Source organism: Musa acuminata, chromosome BXJ1-5 (genome assembly GCF_036884655.1).
Source record: "Musa acuminata AAA Group cultivar baxijiao chromosome BXJ1-5, Cavendish_Baxijiao_AAA, whole genome shotgun sequence".
Classification (NCBI taxonomy): Eukaryota; Viridiplantae; Streptophyta; class Magnoliopsida; order Zingiberales; family Musaceae; genus Musa; species Musa acuminata.
In genome coordinates this window covers 10,396,123-10,420,264 of record NC_088331.1, presented here as the reverse complement: position 1 = coordinate 10,420,264, position 24,142 = coordinate 10,396,123, and the positions used below count along the sequence as shown (strand labels likewise).

General features: G+C 39.7%; 2 protein-coding genes across 4 annotated transcripts; both read left to right on the top strand.

Moving 5' to 3' along the window:
* The first annotated feature begins 818 nt into the window (after positions 1–818).
* Positions 819–7,281, top strand: LOC135673749 (uncharacterized). Of its 2 annotated transcripts, XM_065183010.1 has the most exons (11): positions 819–953; positions 1,832–1,998; positions 2,311–2,492; positions 2,618–3,343; positions 3,448–3,504; positions 4,429–4,789; positions 4,871–5,070; positions 6,127–6,203; positions 6,621–6,722; positions 6,793–6,979; positions 7,059–7,281. In XM_065183010.1, exons 2-11 carry the CDS (start codon positions 1,833–1,835, stop codon positions 7,146–7,148), a joined length of 2,148 nt encoding a protein of 715 aa, XP_065039082.1. In that variant the 5' UTR covers positions 819–953; position 1,832; the 3' UTR covers positions 7,149–7,281. The 2 variants fall into 2 exon arrangements, with proteins under 2 accessions (XP_065039082.1, XP_065039083.1); XM_065183011.1 differs by lacking the exons at positions 819–953; positions 1,832–1,998; positions 2,311–2,492 and having other exon boundaries at positions 3,011–3,145; positions 3,223–3,343.
* A 3,649-nt stretch (positions 7,282–10,930) lies between these two features.
* LOC135673748 (uncharacterized) lies at positions 10,931–14,449 on the top strand. Of its 2 annotated transcripts, XM_065183008.1 has the most exons (3): positions 10,931–12,051; positions 13,445–13,520; positions 14,238–14,449. In XM_065183008.1, the coding sequence occupies exons 1-2, from the start codon at positions 11,047–11,049 to the stop codon at positions 13,490–13,492; spliced, it is 1,053 nt and encodes a 350-aa protein (XP_065039080.1). In that variant the 5' UTR covers positions 10,931–11,046; the 3' UTR covers positions 13,493–13,520; positions 14,238–14,449. The 2 variants fall into 2 exon arrangements, with proteins under 2 accessions (XP_065039080.1, XP_065039081.1); XM_065183009.1 differs by lacking the exons at positions 13,445–13,520; positions 14,238–14,449 and adding an exon at positions 12,996–13,318.
* The last annotated feature ends 9,693 nt before the right edge of the window (positions 14,450–24,142 follow it).

Sequence of the window (24,142 nt, the reverse complement as noted above, 5' to 3'; positions counted from 1 at the left end):
GTAGTTGGATTGAATGATCAAACTGAATTGAAGTCGATCAGTTTTAGTCAATTTTAACTAATTTGGCAGCCACACAAGATTGAAAAACACAGATGGAATTAGGATAAGAAAATACATGTTATCATGATCTTAAAACGGCTTGGATTGCTTTAGCTCTATGGTTAAAAGATGTTTCATTTCCTAAGGAGACATAAAATTTACATGAATCATCAAATAACTTATGAGACACCTTTTATGCTTATATAATAATAACAATAAAATCGTAAGTTTGAACTAATTATCGATACTTATGATATGTCTATAATTAATAAAATTATAATATTTTTCATGATTAATACATAATCTATAGTTTTAAAATATTCATATAATACTAATCTCAATATATTTTTTGGTGACATTTTCTAAAATATAAAATTATTAAAATTACCTATTGCAGGGAGGGACTAATATCAAAAACGGAAACAATTCGCCCAATGTGGGCCCGGCATCGGCCCTACAGATGGAAACGTGAGGCTAAACGAGGAACGAACCGAAGGAGCATTTCCGGTTCCCGTCACTGCTACGGTATGGAACTTTACGAGTAGCGGGGGCGAAGCATCGGTTTTAATCTTACCAGCGGTGCTTGGACCGGAAAATTCTAATTACGTTGTCCTACCCACCTACGGAACCTAAGCCGTTCCGAACGGTTTAGGCGGGACCCACCGATGATTCAATTGCGTTGGCGACGGGGGGCGATTAATATTTCTTGAGGTCCTTCTCGTTTCGCTTCGTCAGTCTCTCTCTCTCTCTTCTTCGGCTCATTCCCTTCTCCTTTGTCTCGCCCCCCTCTCTCTTGAAACCCGCGGTCTCTTTCTCACCATACAACCCATCCATTGCTTCTCTCCTGCGGCAAACCCTTCTTTGCTTTGTGTGTCCCGCCGAGCAGTGTTGCGAGTCCACTAGACGCGTCGCAGGTATCCGTTCTTTCTTCTTCGTGTACCCTCAGTGCTTGTCATTGCTTTCTTGTGTGGTGTGTTAATTGGATGGGTTTGTCTGGGTTTTTCGGGTGCGGAGATGTTCATAGCATTTGTGCGATTGGAAAGAAGAGTTTGTCTAGGTGGCCGATTGTGGGTTTTAGCTTTGATCCTGTCACGAAGTTTGTACCATTCTTTCATCATGAATTTTCTAGCAGGTTTCTTATGTTCTTCCTATTTTTTTTGTGCGAATAAGGGGGAAAATGCAAGGATGTTAGCTTAAAAGCTTTAGAATTACAGGGGACACATGTTTTATAAAACAATGAGGCAAGAGGGTTCTAGTTTTTAATTCTAGGTGAATGCATTTACCACGGCTGGTATCTAATTTGATTCCCAGGCGTGCTGTAAAAGGTATAACCTTCCCTAATTGAATCATTTATCTTTTCTTTACTTTATAACATGCATTATTTGCTCTTAGTTTATTGAGTTTGTTTAATGATTCTGACAGTATTTTCTTACTAATATGGAATGATACACTTAAGGTACTCTTTTTAGGTGAAAGGAACTAGATGATATGATATCCGCATGATCTTAAGATTTCCATTGCACGTGATACATAAGCATATCATACACCCTATGACTATGAGAAGTGGCAGTGTTTTTCCTTTTTGTGCTATATATACTTACCGATTTGATATGAAAAGTGTGAAACCTCAGGTTTAAAATTGTATACATTATGTCAGTGAAGATCATCTAGATATGGGCATATTGTTTTTTATAATCCGAAATGACTGTTTTGAATGTGATAATCTCAATACATTATTCCATGCTTTTCCTGAAAAATGATAGTCTTTTTTCTCTGCTTGCCAAAATAGCAGAATGGTGCAACAAAAGAGACAACAGTTAAACAACTTTTTGGGGAGAACTGTGGCACCTTTGAACCGCACTGTTTCAACAAGGAACTTGCACAAGAGTGATCTGGGAGGAGTGATCTTCGGCTGTAAACACAAAACGATGGAGGAGTGCCTGTCAAAGAAGATATTTGGTCAGTTTATGTGTATAAACTCATATTTGCAAGCTATCAATCTGATCTTTTCTTGTTGACATATCTTATCTTGCTTTACTTGTACTGTATAAGGTTTTCCAGTTTTCCTCTTTTTATTTTGTTGTTGTAACTGCAGAATCCTTTGTGACTAAAAAAGTCAGATCTTACATTGTTTTGTGCAATATTTTTGGTCATCTATGCTTTAGTACTCTGTTTACATGATAACTGTTTTGCATTTTTTTTTGGTCATCTATGCATTTTAACATGGAGCAAGCCTTATAAGTGAATCTTTTTAACTTTAAGTTCTGACAGGTTTACCCCCAACACACTTCGTCTATGTCAGAAATATTGAAGAAGGCCTACCCCTGTTTCTGTTTAATTATAGTGACAGGAAGTTACATGGCATCTTTGAGGCCGCAAGTCATGGTCAGTTGAACACCAACTCATATGCATGGACTGACGGTAGCAATAAAAGGACTCCATATCCTGCACAGGTATTGTCCTAAAGCAAACTCCTTTCACATGTCAAAGGGTATTTTGATTTTTGTTGTGTTAGCATAGTTTTGACCATGTAAAGTCGTTCAGTTCTATCTGACATATGTATCCTTTGTTTTCCAAGGTTTCAATTCGTATCAAGACAAATTGCGCACCACTTACTGAGAATCAGTTCAAAAAGATAATAGAAGATAATTACTATAATCCACAACACTTCTGGTTTGAGCTTGACCATGCACAGACAAGTGCTTTAATTGCACATTTTGTACCTTTACCTTCACATACCAACACCAGAGCAGATCATCTTGCTTTACCAGCATCAACAACCACCTTTTCAAAGGCAACTAGCAGCAATAGATGCACATATGCTGAGGCATGTGTACCAAAAAAAGATTTTGATATGCCTGTTAATTTGGTTGATAAGAACAACTTTCCGTCATTTTCTTGTGGTGATGAAGATAGCAACCATGGTGTTTCAAGTAAAATATCATGTAGTGCCATTGAAGATATGGAAAATGTGGAGACAGTGTCAGATTGGGAAGAATGGGCAGTGGAAAATATGCAAGTAATGAATGTAGATGCAAGCACTTGTATGGATCCAGAGCACAAGTTGCAGGAACATGAGGTTGGCAATGAGGCATCTGAACCCCAGGTTGAAACAGTTTTACTTAAGCTTAGAAGGATGGCTGCTGATTCTCAGTGCTCAACTCAGTCTGCCAATGATTGCAGAGACAATATTATCTCTGGTGAAATGGAAGAGTATGCTGAACAGGTTTTAGGGAGGTACACTGCTTCTGCCGAGAAGGAAGATGATGAGACTATCCCCAAGCCATTTCATGAAAATAATGAGGTAATGAAGTTCAAGACATTAGAGTCGATAATCCCATTGCTAGTGGTAACCTTGGTACATTGCCATGCCCTAATTTATTTCCCACTTCTAATGTGTACACACAGTTGACACAAGTCGTCTGTGAGCTGAAAGCATGGGCAGAAAATTTAGAGAAGAAGCAGGTTCTTTCTTTCTCTCATTTATTTGAATACAGACATTAATTTTCTATTCTGTATTTGAATACAAACAACTAGCGCTAGAAAGTTTTCAATTTTCTATGGTGGTTTAGCCGTGATTTAATTTTGCAAATATGCATCTAGGACTCTTAAGAAGAGTTCCATAGTTTTAGATCGAACTTTCATGGCTCAAGCTCTAGCATTGCAAGCTGCATTTCTTAACAAAGTAGATAAAATATGATGCAAATTGGGACTTGCATATGTTTGACTTTATTTCCAAATTTAAGAAAATGAGATTGTTATATGTTCTTCTCCAGAATGACCCCATTGTTCGAGCACTTCATTTGTTTATTTGAACTTTTTATTCTGAAGGATTTGAGTTCTTTATACACTCTAATCTGGTTCCTCTACCCAGCTTGACTTTTCAACGTTCATGCATCATCCACTGCTTCTGTGAATGTATATAACATCTTTATGAAAGTGCAGCTAGTATGTTTCTAGAGTTTAGTTACTACATCGTATAACTGAAAAGGAGTCTATTTACTCTGATTCATTAATTGTTTTTGCAGGTCCATGTATTTTTTGCTTTCTTAGTCATATGTTTCAACCGTCTGCTCGGATGCATGCTAGGAAGCCTTGGTTGTGCTAACTTTGCTTAACCTCACATGCATTTTGGCCAAACAGATGGGCCCAAACTGACTTGGTCACTGATTGCCTTGTATGATAGAAAATCAGCTGTTTGAGGCTCATGCACACAAGGTTTCTTAGCACTTGCATTTTGCATGTTACCATTATTTTTAGCCATAAAGAATCTGTTGATAAGTGATATAATTATCATAAATTTTCTCTTCTGGGCATGTCATCCTTGACTGAATTATTTACTTCAAAGCATTCTGATTAATCCATAGTCTGATCTGCCTTGTGATTCAGGTTGAATCAGACAGAGAAATGCAGCGATTAAGGGATCTGGTTGTGGACTCTCGAAGAAGAATGCGACAATTGAACAATCGTGTCAAGGAGCTAGAATCAAAGATAGGTCCTCCTGAAGGTCTTGATGATTCAATGAACAAATTTGTTGAGGAATGTTTGGGTTCAGAGGATGTGATTTATATCATTGGAGGTTTCAATGGCTTCTCCTGTCTGTCAGCATTAGACTCTTTTTCACCATCATTGGATTCATTAACTCCTCTCAAGTGTATGAACTATGCTCGTTCTTATGCATCTGCTGTTGCATTAGATAGCAACATCTATGTTTTCGGTGGTGGTGATGGCACTTCTTGGTATGACACAGGTACTTTGTATGCATGTGGGTCAATCATCTACTTTTTGTGACCATATATTTTTTATACTGACTGGTTTCCTTTTCTTGAAGTTGAGTGCTACAATCCAAGGAATGATGAATGGGTCTTATGTCCCCCTTTAATTCATAAGAAAGGAAGTCTAGCTAATTCTACGTTGAACGGCAAGATATATGCCATTGGTGGAGGAAATGGAGTTCAGTGTTTCTCCAATGTTGAGATGTTTGATCCAGCACTGGGAAGGTGGATCAACAGCCAATCAATGCTTATGAAGGTATTTGTAATTCCAAAACTTCATGGATGATTTAGTTGAAGTAGGTGAATGCAGGTGCTGCTGCATCTGCATGCATGGCAGATCTCATGGTTTTTTCACTGGTTCTTTCTTCTTTTGCCATCTTTTTCATCCATGCCATATAATCTGTTCCATCAATTCATGCAAATCCACAAAATTGCAGCACTAAATCATATATGCATCTTCATTATTTCTCTTGTCTGAAATTTCAGCACCTTAGGAACTGCTAAATTAATGTGCTTTTGTGTATTTGGTATGTTACTGGTGTTGATTTCTTTTGTTTGACAATTATTTGATCTCGCGTTACTGGATTTTTGCTGTTACTACTGAATTTATAGTTCTTTTTTATTATTCCATTATTTTTTATTGATGTATTCTAACTACAACTGTCTTGTTGTCATGGTCAGATCTTGAGTTCTTGGTGTTCCTTTCTTTGGTGATCATCTTGTCCTTGAAGTTCTCCATTGAAGTTGTACATTCAAACACTACACTTAGGACTTAGGTGGCATCTGATCCTTTCACAGCCTGCAGTTCAAGGATTAAATATAAGTAAGCTTCAGGCACATCACCCGAAACTAGTACAGGTGGAGTGGCCTTTAGAGCATCAAACTGATGTTTAATCTCAGAACCACACTGGTTAGTGTGTGATTTCTTTGCTTCTGGGTTTTGTTGGTTACGCTTTGAAGGGACCAACCTGCTGCCTCAGCATTGTGGCAATGCATCCTGGCCTTGTGACCTCGACCACCTTTCATGGGAGAGGTTAGGCGGCTTTGAGTCGGTCTTTCTTACGGTGGAAAGCTGACATTTGTCACTCTGGAGGCCAGCTGAAAACCTCCATGCTGCTAGAACTTAAACCTTTTGGAGATTAGAAATTGAACACTTCTTTTCTGCTTTCCATGTATAGCTGCCAAGTGTCAAACTTATTTGTACTTGAGCATAAAATTTCTGCATCTAAAAGTCATTTGCATTACATTCATCTTCTTCGGTTAAGAAATTTGTCATTTTTCATATTCAAATTCTTTCATTATGTTCTTTCAGCGGTTTGCTCCTGCGGCAAAAGAACTCCAAGGTGTCATTTATGCCTGTGGTGGCTACAGTGGACATGAATACTTGAAGTAAGATTATACCCTTCATTTGTTTATTTTCCTGCAGAGAGTTTTGTGCATTTTATAAAATAGAAAGCTCTAACATTCATCCGGGCACATATGAACATTATCAGAATATTAGCATGGAAGCCATCATTTAAGAATATAAGATGAGACAGTGCACACAGTATTTCTAGTCAAGAATAAGCTTAAGAGTTCTCATTCTGGGAGTATCATGTCAATGGTGCATTCCACATGGGATATTAATTGTCTTACCAGCTGATGAATTGTAAAGCAGCCTAGCATTCCTTTGGTAATTGTCACGAAAATAGATGTGTGATTTTTTTTGTGGGAAAAAGGCGATCGTTTATGGTCCGAGATCGACAAAATTGTATGATAAATACTAGATTGTGCATGCCTGCTCAAGCTCTCTGGCAATGTTCTCAGGTCAGCTGAAAGATTTGATCCCCGGGAGGGCTACTGGACCAAGATCGCAGACATGAACCGGAGAAGAGGTTGTCATTCGGTGGCAGCACTGAAGGGGAAGCTGTAAGTTTACACCCTCACCATTGCCACTCTAAAGTGGTACTGCTCTCTAAGCTTAGTCTCCTGTTCTCAGATATGCGATTGGGGGTTACGATGGGGAAGAGATGGTTTCATGCGTCGAAGCTTACGAGCCTCGCATGTCCTCCTGGGCGATGGTCGAGCCGATGAAGGCTGTCAGGGGTTATGCTGCGACGACTGTTCTTGGAGGTTCTATATATGTGATTGGTGGTGTCAAGGATGGAAAGGTCATCTTGGACACGGTAATGCTGTGTCTGCTCCTTCCTTCCTTCTCCATGTTTCAGGGTCCAAAGCGTTAAAGGGTTAGACATACGATGGCAGGTGGAATGCTACAGAGAGGAAAGCGGGTGGTGTGAGACGGGGCTGAAGGCGGTGGGGAGACGGTCCTTTTGCTCGGCCATCGTGATTTGAGCCTCATCTCATCGTCCATGGTGTCCTCCTCTCCTTCCGGCTTTATACAGGTCACCCCTCTGCGAATCAGATAACATGGATTCTTCTACAGCTGACTTACTATAGTGTCATTAGAAGATACAATATTTTTAGAACACAGAGCGAAGAAACAGCAGCAAAGGGCATGCAGAAACAAATTGGCATAAGAAAGCATCTCCTAAATCTGCAGTACTCCTCTAATCTGCAGAACATTCCAGAAGACTTTGTAAACCCTTTTTCCATAGAATAATAGCATAGCTTTAGGAAAAGAAAATAGCATCATATGACAATGTAGAATGATGATAATTTAATCAACATATAATAACAGGATGTAAGATTGCATCAGGAACTAACTAGAGAGAAAAGTTCTTCCGAGAGGCAAAATGTACACATATAAGGACATACCAAAAAGAACATAACCCCAAAGCACCACTTGAAAGAATAACTATCTTTAATAAAAAGCATCATAATCCCTAAAAGGGGAACTTGATAATCTCAGCCACATGCAAATATAAGTAAAGAAGGATGATGTAGATGAATTCTAAACTGAGGATGCTGATAACAATTAAGTACTTTCTGTAGCAATAAATGATTTCAGGCAAACTCCCAAGTACATTTATACATGGAAAATGAACAATGCATGCTACAGATTGTATCCATTAGGAAGAAGGCAGAAATTTGAAGTCCAAATAACTAGTTTGAGGAATGGCCACTGGCAAACGGTTCATGGATTTATTAGCTAAAGCAGACTCTTGAAGATAGCCAGAGATAGCATGTCCATAGAATTGTTGCCAAGCTATATTGTGCTATCGGGAAAAGAAAAAGTCTTAGCTTATAACACAACCAAGCTATATCGATTGAATGAACTAAGAATCAACCATAAATTGCGATTTCTCAAAGGTATGACAATAAATTGATCTAAGATACCAACAGAGAGATCTCAAGTGAAGTTGCTCAGAGTATAAGAAGAAGAAGGCATAAGCACGACCTGCTCAAGAATTCTGGCTGAACTCTCCTCCACAAGGCTGGCCAAACTTTCGAGTTGAAGTAGCATCTTTCCATACAAATCTTCCGATTCTGAGGTGTACCCTGTGGCCGCAGGCCCAACAAGCCTCTCTAATCTCTCTGCCCCAAACCCCCCTCTGTCGACGAATCCAGCGAATGCTGCTCCCTGGCCAACTCCTGGAGACGGTTCAAACTCTCGCCCCCTCCTCTCTTGTTCCCCATCTCCCGTTCTCCGTCCTCCGGCCCCCTCAGCTGACACGGCATCCATGGGAAGGATAACACCGGAGAGAAGGAGCCGTACTGCACCCCGAACGCTGGCCAAACTTTCTCCTTCCAACCCTTGTGTTGGAAGTACACCACTGACTTTGAATCCCGTTAGAATGGTTAGGTTCTAACCAGTCCTATCGCACGGTTAAAAATAAATAATAAAAAATTTATAGATCGGAGTAATACGGATACACTAGTATTCTTCGATAAACATAATTAAATAGTATTACAAGTTAGATATCATCTAAGATGATGAGATCTTCTACCATTGGAGGTAAGATATTATCATCGAGTAAAGGGGAAGACGAAGTCCCGCATTACGAGCATCATAAGACAAGCAAAAGGACCTGAGTATGGGGTTGAATAAATACTGTCCAGGTTGAGGGACTTGCAAATCAAACTTGGGATAAAATATTTAGTTTATAAGTGCTCCAGAAGTGGTGCACTCATCGTTAAATCATAATCATGCGAGTTTTTCAAAGACTCTAGGTCCTGAAGAATCTTCGGGTTCGTAAGAATAGCTTCCCCCGATGAAGGTGAGGTTAGGACCTCCTGCACTCTTGGGTTATCCAAAGACACAACACGAACCTCAATTGTTTGGTAGAAAGGAGATCAGGAGGAACTTTTGCAAGAAAAGAAAGACATCTTGACCTGAGTAGGCAAAAGAGCAAGACGAAGGAAGATAGATTTATTGCAAAACTGATGTTGGGACTACGAGAGACTCGAGGATTGACTCGCCCTATAAAGAACCGAGGCGAAGTAGAGATAGCTTATAAGGAGACCCTAGAGGCAAAGTAGAAGGCTTTTAAAAAGGCTCTAGAGGTTCAAATGGAAGAATGAGTCTCATTCTACATGGTAAGGGAGGATTTATAACGAGAGAATCTCTCTCTCTCTCTCTCTCCCGCAATTGAGACAAGTGTCCCTTCGAGATAATTCCAAAGGGACACCGATGGATGAAGGACTCGAAAAGCGTTAAAATTCATTACGACAAAACAAGGCAAAATGTATCCGAGACTCATGAGTTGAGAAATCTCGGCCTGCAAGAAGAGAAATTCATCACGATAGAGGCACAAGGCTAAATGTGCTCAAGGCACATGAGTTAGGAAAACCTAACCTATGTGAGGAGAAATATGTCACGATTGAGGCACAAGAAAAAATGTGCTTGAAGTGCATGAGTCAGGAAAACCTGACCTACTTAGGAGAAATCCATCATAACGAAGGCACAAGACAAAGTGTGCTCGATGCATATGACTCGGGAAAACCCATCCCGCATGAAGAGAAATTCGTCATGGCAAAAGCACAAGGAAAAATATGCCCGAAGTATGAGTCGAAAAAACTCGACCCATATAAGGAGAAATCTACCACAACGAAGGCATAAGATAAGTTGTACACGAGGCGTGGAAGTCAAGAGGGGCAACCCCACCTCCATTCGAGGTGTGGAGGTCGAGAATGTCAACTCCCACCTTCATCTAAGGCGTAGAGGTCACGAAGGGATGGGAAGGTTGGAAAACCTGACCTCCCCCAACCAATGTGTACCCTTCGATGCCACAAGGGACAAGTCGGCAATGGATTGCCACTAGCAACGATGGAGAGGCAATCCTGAAGGCACTTATTTCGTATGAACTAAACATCGTACTTCAAACCTCTCTTGCAAAAGCCCCAAAGCACACCTTATGGGGGGACAAATGTAGGGAGTATACTATTAGCTAATCATAATCCAATATGTAACCATCATGTAGAGTCCTCGGAAATGATCTAGGTCACCTTCCACCAATTTGCTTGCATGGACAAAAGTTCAAAATAGGTTCAAGATAAGCAATTTGGGGTTGTCTCCTCTCTTATTGCTTATGTGGACAAGAGTCCAAGAGGGGATTGTTGGGGGTGATTAGAGAGTGTCTCCCTATATAATATTTCATGAAATATTCTACTCATTTATGATTAGGTATAAAAGCTCATCTTCAACATAATGAGAATTGAGCTTACTTTTTCTGACTATTCGGGTTCGCACTCATATACCTCGAGTTACTAACTTGCGTACCAAAGGGATCGGATCGAAAAACCTCTCTCGATCTCATTTTTTATGCAGGAAGGACATCGGGAACTTGGTGTTTTCACCTTAAAAGCACCTCGGATAATTTTACATTTACAAATTCGGACTATGTTGGACTGACATAGATGTAAATGATATTTTCCATTGTTACTTCCCAATAGATCTGTACAGTGGGAAAAAAGATAGAACTTTTTATTTCTAAAAATGTTCTTAGAAGTCGAAGGAGAAAATGAGAAGTTTTTTTAAATTTTTTTTTAGAAATATAAAAAATCATTTGTTTTTTTTGGGAAGAGTTGTCTTACCCAACGAATGCTGCACCTCTATTAGCCAATCAGAAATCCGGTAATCAATGCGGGTAGCAGAAGTACCGATCCGAAAACGCAAAGCACTCGACGCTTCTCCAATAAAACAACTAAAACAGAAAGAAAAATAGACTGTACAACAAAAACGCAGCGCCGATCTGTGTTTTGTGTGGGGAGACTGTTTTGGGCTTCCGTTTCCAACCATGCCATCGCCTCGATCGCACCCACAGTAGTCTGTCGTCCGCTTCCGATCGCCATGGCCGCCGCCGCCGCCATACCCGACGGCGACGGCCACCCGCTCTTTTCCAAGATCTCCATCTCCGGTCCCGCCCTCGCCTCCATCATCGAACGGTTCGCTTCCTCCCCTGGCGATATCGACGGCCTCCTATTCGGCCACGTCACTCGCCTCCCCCCTCCCGACCCTCGAGACGACGACGGTGGCCATGGTTCCCCCAACTCTTCCGCCGGATCCGCCGCCGCCGCCGCCGCCGCCAACAGCCCCCTCGCCGCCACCATAACCGGCCACCTTTCCCTCGCCTCCCGCGCCTCCTTCTACGACGCTCTAGGCCGTCTCATATCCCCCTCTCTCCGCAACGCCGCCTCCTCATCCGGTCACCCCGCCGCCTCCCTGCTTGGATGGTTCTCCGGCCGCCGCCGATCTCCTCTCCGCCCCTCCATGCGGGAGCGCGCCGTCTCCCTTTCCCTCTTTCGAACCCCAGATCTCCTTGATACTAACGCCCCTCCTGATCGCTCGCTTGAGTCCCTCGATCTTCCCCATCGGCCTTCCATCTTCCTCCTCCTGTCCTCCTCGACCACCGGAAACCAAGCGGTCCACACCCACGAGTACAGGGCCTTCGCCCTTCGCCTGAGGGCCGGCGGCGTTGGCGGCGTCCTCGAGCCGAGATCTCTGGACATCGTCAATGTGGGGCCAGCGTTCAGGGCGCAGTACAGCTCCTTCTCTCCGGTGTCAGCCTTTCCATGGATGCCGTGTCAGCTGAGGGGGCTGGAGGAGGGAGAACGGGAGATGGGGAACAAGAGAGGAGGGGGCGAGAGTTTGAACCGTCTCCAGGAGTTGGCCATGGAGCAGCATTTGCTGGATTCGTCGACAGGGGGGTTTGGGGCAGAGAGATTAGAGAGGCTTGTTGGGCCTGCGGCCACAGGGTACACCTCAGAATTGGAAGATTTGTATGGAAAGATGCTACTTAAACTCGAAAGTTTGGCCACGCTTGTGGAGGAGAGTTCAGCCAGAATCCTTGAGCAGGTCGTGCTTATGCCTTCTTCTTATACTTTGAGCAACTTCACTTGAGATCTCTCAGTTAGTATCTTAGATCAGTTTATTGTCATACCTTTGAGAAATCGCAATTTCTGGTTGATTCTTAGTTCAGTCAATCGATATACCTTGGTTGTGTTTTAAGTAGTTTACGAGCAAGCTCTCCTCCTATAATTCAGGTGAAAAAAAAATCTAGCGATTAAGAGAAGCTATTGTATCTGAGTTTGCAGATGTTGTGCTAAGGTTTCTCCCTTGATGACTTTATATTTAGCTAAGACTTTTTCTTTTCCTGATACCACATGTAGCTTGGAAACAATTCTGTGGACATGCTATCCCTGGCTATCTTCAGAGTCTGCTTTAGCTAATTAATCCATGAACCAATTGCCAGTGGCCTTTCTTCAAACTAGTTATTTGGAATTTAAATTTTTGCCTTCATAATAGATACAATTTGTAACATGCATTGTTCATTTTCTATAACCAATTTTTTTTCCATGTATAAATGTTCTTGAATCATTTATTGCTACAGAAAGTACTTAATTGTTTAGTGAACTTGATTGTCGCATGAACTTTATTGTTTAGTGAAATCATTTATTGCCACAGAAAGTACTTAACTGTGTAAGCTAGGTGTCTAACCAACTTGATCTAGGCAATTAGGAGAATAGGAAAGAAGACTTTGAAGTAAAGAAGAACTTGATTGTTTATTGAAAGATCAGTAGAGCAGTGAAAAGAACTTGGTTAACTTTCTTTACCATGTCAAGTACCTGGACTCATGTAGAATACAGTTATTATGACTTTCTATGGAATCTGTGCATATTGGAAATATATTGATAGTGTTTGGGTAGGTGAGATCAGGTTGTCTGACTTACATGTTTATTGCAAATATGAGATATTTAATGAAAAATGGTTGCAATAGTGCTAAGTTACAGTTGCTTCAGGCATTGGTCACCAGCACTGACAGATAGCTTATGTTTGGGATGCCATGAGAAGAGATGAAGACCAGTGAAAACATTATAAAAGCAATGAGGATATATGGTCTTTCCATTATTTGGAGGAAGTGGCTTCATAGTGGAAAATGGTGGTACCAGGTTCATGCAGCCATCTCAATATGTTGGGATTTGAAACTCAGTTGCTATTGTCATTTAACTTCTGCTTCATTGTTCTCGTCATTTTCACTTTAGTTTCTGTTGTTTTCATGTTTTGCTGCCAACAATGACCTAAATTCTTTTTATAATAATTGAGATCCTATTTGTTGTCATCATCCTCATTTTAGAATTCATCTACTTCATCCTTCTTTATTATGTCTGGGTGTGGCTGACATGATCAGGTTCCTGTTTTAGGGATTATGATGGTTTTTGTTAAAGACAGTTACTTTGACTTTTGACAGGAAGGCCGAATTTCTGAATTACGAAGCAGAGTGGAAGGATTGGAATGAAAACTTTTCAGTTGAAGTCTTTCATGTGGTACTTTGTTGTTATGATCTTTTTGGTTTTGCTAATGATTAATCTCCATTTTTTGGTATCTCCTTGTATGTGTGTACATTTTGCCTCTTGGAAAAACTTTTCTCTCTAGTTAGTTCCTGGTGCAATCTTACATCCTGTTATTATATTTTGATTAAATTATCATCATTCTACATTGTCTATTTTCTTTTCCTAATGCTGTGCTATTATTCTATGAAAAAAGGGTTTACAAAGTCTTCTGTGGGGTCATATAATTCTTTGCGAGTTTTACAATCTTAGTTGAAAATTTTGCTTTTTGATCGACACCAATTTTCTCTGTTTTCTGAAAGTTAAAGCTTTTCCTGAGCTTATCTTATATACGGAAGAACATATTTAAGTTGCATCCATATATCATTTTTCTTGTATGGAAACCAAGTCAAGTCACCAAAAAAATAAACTGCATGCTAATTTAGGTTACAAGAGGCCACAATTTCATATTGGATTGATATTGTGTAGATTTTTATATTTGTTGTGCTGGTACAAACCAACTGATTCTGTTCTGCATTCTATTTTTTTTTCTTTCCGAGGCATTTTAACAATCTGGAGAATAACATGCTGTTATATATTGCTTTACCTCCATAAACTGTAAAACCCGGTAGATACGAACTTTGAGACCGTAGTAGCAGCATCGAATCACGACTATGCATATCTGTAATCAGATGTCTAACATTTTTCTTTTAGGGCTACATCAAGTTCAAAATGAGGGCTCAAAACGAGGGCTGGACAATTAGGAAGAGAGCTTGATTTAAGCAGACTGGAATGTGCCATCACATCTTGTTGCTTGGCATGCTTGTGTTGTGAATGGTAAGGACTTTGACTTGCTGATTTTGGTCATGGACATTAGAGAAGTACTGCTGCAGATTTACAATCTAGAAGATGCTTTCTTATGCCAATTTGTTTCTGTTTGCTCTCTGCTGCTGTCTTCGATTTTGTCCTAAAAATATTTTTGTTATTGCTTGGGTTAGTCCATTCTCGATTGGCCTTTTCCCATGAAAAGGTATTACGCATATATTTGTGTCCATATTTGTTTATGCGTGTGCAATGCAACGCACATATTTGTGTCCATATGGATTTGTGCTCGTGCAGTACAACGCACATATAAGAAAGGCAGGTTTTTGGTTTTAGCCGCAGATTCTAATATATATCTAAATCTTCTAACACAAAACACCTAAACGAACTCAAATGGGACTTTCTCACTAGAATCCTACCTCTTACTGTTACTGCCCAATTTTTTGATGTTCTTAGAAGAGTCCAATTCAAATGTCACAATTGATTAGGTAAATAACAAAGTAATTTTGAAAGTAGCAATATTGAAAAAGAAGTGTTGTGTTGTATGCTTAAGATAATAAGATATATGTTTTTTAAATTTTAATTTAAATTTTTTTATGTGAATTGAAGATTGCTGTCTTAGTAGTATAATCTTAATGAAGTTGATTTATTAGTAATCATTCAAGATATACATAATTGTATTGAAAGATTTTTTTTATATTAATTCGAGTATATAATAATAATCCATCATGTGACATATTAAGTAAATCATACTAAGCATAAATATTTTTTTAAAAAAACTAACAAAAGAACTAAAATTATGATTGAGTTTATCATAATTATCATAAAATTTGATTTTTTTTGTCTAATTATCTTTCAATTTTATTTATGTATATCTAAATATGTCAACAAATGAATTATATATATATATATATATATATATATATATATATATCATCGATTTAAATTTTGAATTATATTGAGTTTATGATCGTCAAGAGATAAATAATATCCTAATAATTTTAGATAAAAAATTTAAATTTCTAGAATTATGAGAACATAACATATATTCTTGAGATCCATTAAATGAATCATTTTTAGGCGTAATCTCTAAGCGTAGGTGATAAGTATCAATTATTATCGTTTTCATTTTAAGGTGATTCTATGTAACGATAAATAATTTATGTTTGTAACGATAAATATTTTATGTTTTTTCGATTTTCATATTTAAATATTTTTTTATTATTGGTAATATATACTGAAGTGTTAGAATCAATACAACAAGTATTAAAATATAATTTTTGTAACATTTGATTTAAAATATATAAAGGTTAGATTTATACTTTTTTTTTTCAAATCAAACTTATATATATATATATATTTTGTTTTTACGTGATCTTCTTTATCACAAAAATAGCACTTTACTACTAGAGTTTATATAATATTTATAAACTTAGGTGATTTATGTTTTATTTTTTTTATTATTATTACCAACTCCAATAATACCTAAAATATTGTGAGTCTTTCTTGTTTTAATCTTAATTCTTTCTAAACACATATATTAATCGACTTATTTAAGTTTATTTATCTTTAATTTTATTATAATAAATTTTAAATGAGTAAAATAAAAAAAATAATTAAAATAAATAATATGAGAAAGGACTCTATTATAATCATGTGTTATTGAGTTTACAACTTTGTCAATCATATTAAGGATATAATCTTGTGTTCTTCTAATAGTATTATTTTGAATTTCAGTCAGTTTTTTCATTAACATATCAATCAATGATTTGTTAATAAATTTAAATTAATTTTTAATATTTCTTTGTAAATAAAAATTAATTAATAACTCTTGGTGAGCGAAATGTGCTTACAAATAGATATAACTTATTTGATTTCAAAACAATGGTTTCGATACCAATTATAAATATAAAACCATTTTATGTTATTATTAAGCAGAATGTTATTAATGCGAAAATCTAAAATCAAATAGATCTCTAAATTTACTATGTGTATGTTCCAAAAAAAGCCTTTATCGAATCTGTAAGCATATCTTCATTATATTAAAAATCTATAGTAATACTGATTTGCAAAAGAACTAGGTTTATCTTCAACTATGAACCATGGATTTAGGGACAAATAAAATATGAGAGAAAATTTATAATATCTCATTGATTGGTTCAGATTTGTAATCTCTCAATTATCTCATGTATTCACACATAAAAGTAGATGAGAAAAAATTTGTAATCTATCAATTATGTCATGTATTCACACATATGTATATCTACATATCGAGTCTCTAAGAGATAATATCTATTTATACGTGAGAGCATAGGTTCTAGGATAAATAATTAAAAAAGTTCTTCTCGTGAAGATGGTATAATAATTTGACTTCTTTTCTATTGGTCAGAATCTAATCATATCTTATTAGATTGAATCACATACATAATCTAACAGATATGCTTCCGTATTACATGCAATGCAATGGAAATACTAAGATCATTCGGATATCATATCATCTAGTGCCTTTCACCTAAAAAAGAGTTATCATTTCAAATTAGTAAGAAAATACTGTTATTAGAATAATTAAACAAACTAAAAAAACTAATAGCAAATAATGCATGTTATAAAGTAAAGAAAAGATAAATGATTCAATTATGGAAGGTTACACCTTTTACGGCACGCGTGGGAATCAAATTAGATACCAGCCGTGGTTAATACATTCACCTAGAATTAAAAATTAGAACCTTCATGCCTTGTTGTTTTATAAAACATGTGTTCCCTGTAATTCTAAAGCTTTTAAGCTAACATCTTTGCATTATTCGCCCAAAAAAAAAAGGGAAGAACATGAGAAACCTGCTCGAAAATTCATGATGAAAGAATGGTACAAACTTCGTGATAGGGATCAATGCTAAACCCCACAATCGTCCACCTATACAAACTCTTCCTTCCAATCGCACAAATGCTATGAACATCTCCGCACCCCAAAAACCTGGACAAACCCATCCAATTAGCACACCACAAGAAGAAAGCAATGATAAGCACTGAACGTACACGATGAAGAAAGAACGGATACCTGCAACGCGTCCAGAGGACTCGCAACACTGCTTGGAAGGACACACAAAACAAAGAAGGGTTTCCCGTAGTAGAGAAGAAAGGGATGGGTTATATTGGTGAGAAATAGAACGCGGATTTCAAGAGAGAGAGAGAGAGGGGCGAGAGGAAGGAGAAAGGATAGAGAGAGAGAAAAGCGGAACGAGAAGGGCCTCATGAAATATTGATCTCCCCGCATCGCGAACCCAATTGAATCGTCGGTCGTTCCTACCGATACGATTCGCAACGTCTTCACCCTAACTTCGGTTCCGTACGTGGGTAGCACCACGTAACTAGAATTTCCCCGGTCCAAGCACGGACGGTAAGATTAAAACCGATGCTTCGTCCCCGCTACTCGAAAGTTCCATACGGTGGTAGCAGTGACATGAACCGGAAATGCTCCTTTGGTTCGTTCCTTATTTAGCCTCACGTATCCATCTGTGGGGCCGAGGCCGGCCTCACGTATTCATGTTAGTCTCTTCCTGCAATAGATAATTTTAATAATTTTATATTTTAGAAAATATATTAAAAAAATCTTTTAGGAGATGGGCATATCTCTAAAACTCATACATTATCCGGATTTACGTCTATTCCTCTCTTATTACGTCTATTCCTCTTTTATATATAATAAATCCAATGAACTTTCACTAGTAAAAACGTATTTGGTTGAATTGAGACATATATTAAATTTCATTAAAACTATAAGTCTACTAAATGCAAGTCGGTCGTTCTGCTTTTGACTATAATGTCATCTATATACACTTTAACATTTCTCTCAATTTGATAATTGAACATCTTTTTCACTATTATTTGCTACTTGGCTCCTATATTTTTCAATCTAAATGATAAGACGCGGTAGCAATACATGTCTCGATTGATGATAAAAGAAGTATGTTCCTGATCCTTTAGTGTTATCCTTATTTGGTTATATCCTAAGAATCCATCTATAAAGGTGATGAGCTGGTGACCCAAGATAGTATCAACCAATTAATAAATACAAGGAAAACGATAGCTATCCTTCAAACATACTTTGTTGAGATTATAATCAAAATACATCCTCCTATTCCTATTAGACTTTTTAATAAGTATAACATTGGCGAGCATTGGTGGTATTGCACCTCGACAATAAACTTTACTCCTAACAGTTTATCTACTTCATTACTAATTGCTTACTGATGGTCAAGAGTAAACTTGTGAGGCTTTTATTTCATTGGTCATGTCTCAAGAGAAATGTTTAAGTAATGTTGAACTACGTTTAGGTCGATTCTTGGTATGTCTCTTGGTGATCACACGAACACCTTGACGTTCCCCCTAAGTAAACTGATGAATTGTATTAGTTTCTCCTCTGGCAGCATTGTCCCTACCTTGATAACTTGATCGGGACAAGCTTTGTCTAGGGGTACTTCAATCAGTAATTTCATTGGCTCTGGATACAGGGGGGACTTAGCAAAATCTCAAGGGTCCATAGGTGGCGTCTCGGGTTTTGCTTTATTTGGTAGGGAGACCATCGTAATGTAGCATTGGCGTGACTCCCTCGGATTACTTTTCAACACTCCAATGTTAGTCCTTGTTGAGAACTTCATTATCGTATGGTAGGTCAACACCACCACCCTTAGTCGGTTCAGTGTGGGCTGAACTATGATTGCATTATATGTCATGGGGATATCGATTATCATAAATTTGGTTAACACCATTTTGGAGGATGTCACTCATCCCCAAATGTAACATACAGATTCACAATCCTAAGAGCGGAGATCGAGTTACCAATGAATCCCATTAGTAAAGAAGTCATAGGAGTGAGGTTATTAGTCGAGAGACCGAGTTTTTAGAAAGTATCAAAGTAGAGGATATTAGCAGAGCTACTTGTATTGATCATGATCCTCTTCACTCGAGTGTTGATCATCCTCACAGAGTTTACCAAGGTATTGTCGTGGTTCAGGTCAAAGTTATCTCCTTTCTTCCTCCTTGAAGGTTATCTTCGCATTGTCCCTTGTTCTTGGGCACTTTTTAATAGTAGCTTTGGCATACACTTTGTGATTCGAGAAGCTATCTCCTCCCAATATGGGTCTATCAATAATGATGTCAATCTATCTCTCCATCGACCCCCTGAAATATGTTGAATCTCGGATTTTGATGATGAAGTCAATTGTCATTTGTTATCTAATCTATATGTTGAGATAAGTGTGCAGGATTAACTACGATGAAAGTAAGACATGCAGCAGGAGTTGCGCCGGAGTCAAGATAATGATCACGTTGGGAGTTCGAGAGTTCGACAGAAGTTCGGACAGTTGTCGGAGGTTCTACGGGAACAAATCCGAGAAGTCCATAAGCTTGCCAAAGAAGCTCGTCGGAACTCGCCAAGTGAATCATCGCAAGTCCAGGAGTTTGCCGGAAGTCCGCAGGAGCATCACCGAGGGTTCATCGGATGATCGACGGAAGTTCGCCAGAAGCTCGCCGGAAGAAGCGATTGACGCACGGAGCAAGTTGCAGTAAATGTCTTAGGAAAAATCATAGTTAGCACATTGATTAAATTGGAAATGGGAGGTGATCCCATTAACTTAATCTTGGGGCAATTGGGCCCCTGAAAAACCCGAATTGGGCCGAATGGATCAACCCATTCGAACCCTGATTTCTGCCAAGCGGTTGAACCGCCCAAGGCAGTAGGTTGCACCACCTGGGCTCAGTCTCCGAGCGAGACTGGGAGGTGCAACCGCTCCAGCCAAGCGGTGGCACCGCCTGGGGCTCAGTCTCCGAGCGAGACTGGGCGGTGCAACCTCCCCTAACAGGAGGTGGCACCGCCTGAGCTCGGTCTTCGAGCTCTGTCAAGAGGTGCAACCGCCCCTGACAGGAGGTAGCACCGCCCAGAGGCTCAGTCTTCGAGCTCTGCCAAGCGGTGCAACCGCTCCAGTCAGGAGGTGCAACCGCCTGATCCCGGAATTCCGAGAATTGACAGTTTTGAGCTCCAAATTTGAATTGGGTTGGGTCCTATAAATACCCCACTCATTCAGCACTGAAAGGGTATGAACTAGCACCGAAATCTTGATCCTTTTCTGTGATTCTTAGAGCTCAAAATTATTGTAAAGGCCAAAAGTTCTTCTCCCTCTATTCTTCCAAGTTCTGAGTTGTAAAGAGAGGAGAGAAAATTCTGTAAGGGTTGTCTCCTAAGCCCGTCAAAAGGAGTGAAACTGTAAAAGGGTGGTTGGCCTTCGCCTATTGAAGGAATGCCTCTAGTTGACGTCGGTGACCTCGTCGGTGGAGGAAGCCAAAAGTGGAGTAGGTCAAGATTGACCGAACCACTCTAAATCTCGGTTTATATTTACTTTGAGCATATTATCTTTACTGCAAACCTCCTCTGAAGCTTACTGCTTTCTACGCATATACGATCAGGTTTCAAGCTTTGCACTTTTCGAATCAGCGTTTAGACGTAAATCTGCTTTTTCGTACGATCATCATATTTCATATTGCGTTTACGTTTTGATTTCTACCATAACTGCAAACTGCCTTTATACCCTTGCTTAAACTGCATCTCGCCTAATCAAGTGATTTACGAATCAGCATTTAGACGTAAATCAGTTTCTTCGTACGAACGTCGTATTTCAGTTTGCGCTTATATTCTGGTTTTTATCATAACTGCAAACTGCCTTCATAGATTGACTTTAACATCATCTTGCTTGATCTTAAGTTAAAGTAATCTTATAATCGGCTTTCACACATAAATCATTTTTTATCATTCGAACGCTGTTTCGTTTTAATCGCAGAAAGTTTTCCGCTGCACTAATTCACCCCCCCCTCTTAGTGCTCTTGATCCTAACAAAATCGGGGTGAAAGTTCTCGGTGGCTTCGGATGAACCACCCAAGGTGTCCCTAACATATAAGTTTTTTGATATGCTCGTTTAAGTCACGATAATCCTCCATGTCATGATTATAATCTCGATGGAAGTAGTAGTATTTGGATCTGTCTCTTTATGACAGTAAGTTCTTCATTGGTTGAGGGTCTTTTAATAGCCTTTTCTCTTTTATTTATAAAAAAATTAGTTTTAGTCATATTCAGGAGGGTCAACTCAGATCTCAAGCGAGGCAACTTAGGTTGTTCGTTTCTCCTTCGCTGTGGTGCCCTCAAGGTCGAAGCAAATTACAGTTACTCCTATCTCGACCTTTTGCATGACTTAAAACTGCGTATAGAGTAGATTGTGTCACCTAGGGAGATCGTATATCTCTGTTTCCTTGCAGATCCTTAGGAGAGGGTGAAGGAGGTCAAGCGTCCTCCTCTCTAGCGGTGATCTACACAACAGGGTTGCGACGACGCTCCTCAAAACTCCAAGCCTGCTCTGAGGTGGAGAGGGAGAGGAGAATAGGAAAGGCAAGCAAGGGCTCTATAGCCCATGAGGCTCTGAATCCCTCCTATTTATAGAGGTCCCCTGTCAAACCCTAATGGGTCCTCCCCTAGTGGGTATTGGATCTGCATCCAATAAGACAAGGGCTCCGTCGGATATCTCATATCCGAACCTCTACTCATCGCAATGCCTACCATATGTGTGTGACCCTCTAGGCCCAATATCGAGCTAGCCGTGAGTCATACTTGTCAGAACTCTTTCTAACTCAGTGAATTATTATCTCTGTAATAATTCACTCGACTCATCGACTACGGACGTACTAGACCACTACGCCATAGTCCCCAAACGATACAGGGGAATCCAATCCATTGGACCTGTCTGTCCTCAGTTACCGTGTACCTATAGTCTCTCATCCATCTAATATCCCAGAGACCGTATATCGAGCATGGTGCTGTCAGACCCATACGGTTTCTACTCGAGTCTCGCTCTAATCGGATTCTCCCGGAGAACTCTTTCTCTCTCAACCTGAATGACCCTAGCCAGAGATTTGTCTAAGCAAGAACACATGGGATATTCCTCTCATAACGCCGAGAGTGGATGATCCTCTATCGACACTCAATAGCCCTCGTAAGGTCGACTACCACTCCCAATGATCAGCTGTACTAGATCTGGGACAGTCAAACCTATAATTCTGGTATCAAAGAGTGGAGCACTCATACAGGACATCCTTGGTGTCTCAAGTCTAAGGACCAAATACACCACTAGGACTACGTAATCGCTGTCTGACAATAAGGCATCATCAACCATCCAGCATTCCGTAAGCGGATCAATCAGTGAACTCATTCTCCAATGAGCACCTGTATTGTATCCCTAGTGTCCCTACACGAGCAGCTATGAGACCAGCTGCATCCATCATATGGACGGGTATACAGCACACTAGTCTGTCCGGTTATCACGATGTCCCTCTCAAGTAACCTATGACCGGGATTATTTAGGATATGTGTTTAAAGGTGAATCGATCTCATTATCGTGATCTCATCACGATCTGATTCCCATTGCACAAATCCAAGGACATCACAATATATATATATATGCATATATGCAATAGTTATAAAGTGATATATACCAAAATATAATAAGCAAAAATATTTTGTATCAAGTCACACGTGCCATCACTCATGTGATTGGCTTGCTGGGCACCTATGACTAGCACTTTCCACTCCTCGAATTTCATTGGTGAACCGAGTGACGAAGTTTGAGAGCGTTTCCTCCTCCCCTTGCCGAAGTCCAAGAAGCGTTGTCACCGATGGCCTCGAGCGCACATTCCCTAGGAAGTGAAGCTCGAACTCCCTTGTGAGCCAAGCAAAAGAACTAATAGAGAGTGGCTTCATATGGGTATATCATTCTCATGTTGAACCTCTTAACATGGTCGAGAAGACATGGCACATCAGAGCATCTGAAGTGCCATACAATAACATTTGAGCACAGAAAGCAATAATGTGCTATATCAGGTTGGTACTGCCATCGAATGCCTCCAACAACGCGAGGTAAAAGTTTGCAGAGATTAGTTCCTCTGGATTTTTTTGGATGAATGGGGACCAACCCGAGGTGGGGTCAACCAGCGCTTCCTCTTTGGATTGTCAAAACTTCTATTTGATCTCCTTTAAGCGTCGGTCCATTTATCGTAGTTGGATTCGCAAGGAATCATCCGTCGAACTTACCGATTGGGTCTTGAATTTAGACAAGATAGAGTGCTGGTGTGGTCTATTGAATTTCACGGTTGGGGAGCAAAGTGCCCCCTCGGTCGATAGTTTGATAAGCCTCGGGCGCTCTTGGGATGTCACATTAGGTGGGGGAACCTCGATGGGTGCTAGTGCCAATGGTGGTTAAGCTATTGATCGCGATTGAGTTGGGGCAAAAGTGGAGTAATGGCTTGTATCATACCCGTTAGTGTCTACACTTACTTGGTGAGGTTTAAGAACACCTCAGTAGGGACGAGTAGGTGGCTTGGGATCATCCCTGAGGACGAGAGGCCCAAGTCATTGAATAGATGCCAGTATCACATCGGCGTTGTGCTGAGGTGGATGCATCCACATGCAGAAAAGGATGGTTACTATCCTTTTGAGTGAAAGTATTATAAGTCAGAGGACAAAGCCTCCTCGCTCAAGCACTTGTTGAGAGGGTTGGCAGATGCACAATCCTATGATACTAGGCCCTCCTTCTAGCGTCAAAATGATGAGAGAAAATATCATTGATGTCTATGTCAGCCCGATATGGTCCGGACCCTTATATGCAAGGTTATCCGAGGTGCCTTCAAAGTGGAAACGTTGAGCTCTTGAGATACTTCTTGCATGAAGATCGAGATCGAGAGAAGTTTCCCGACCTAGTCCC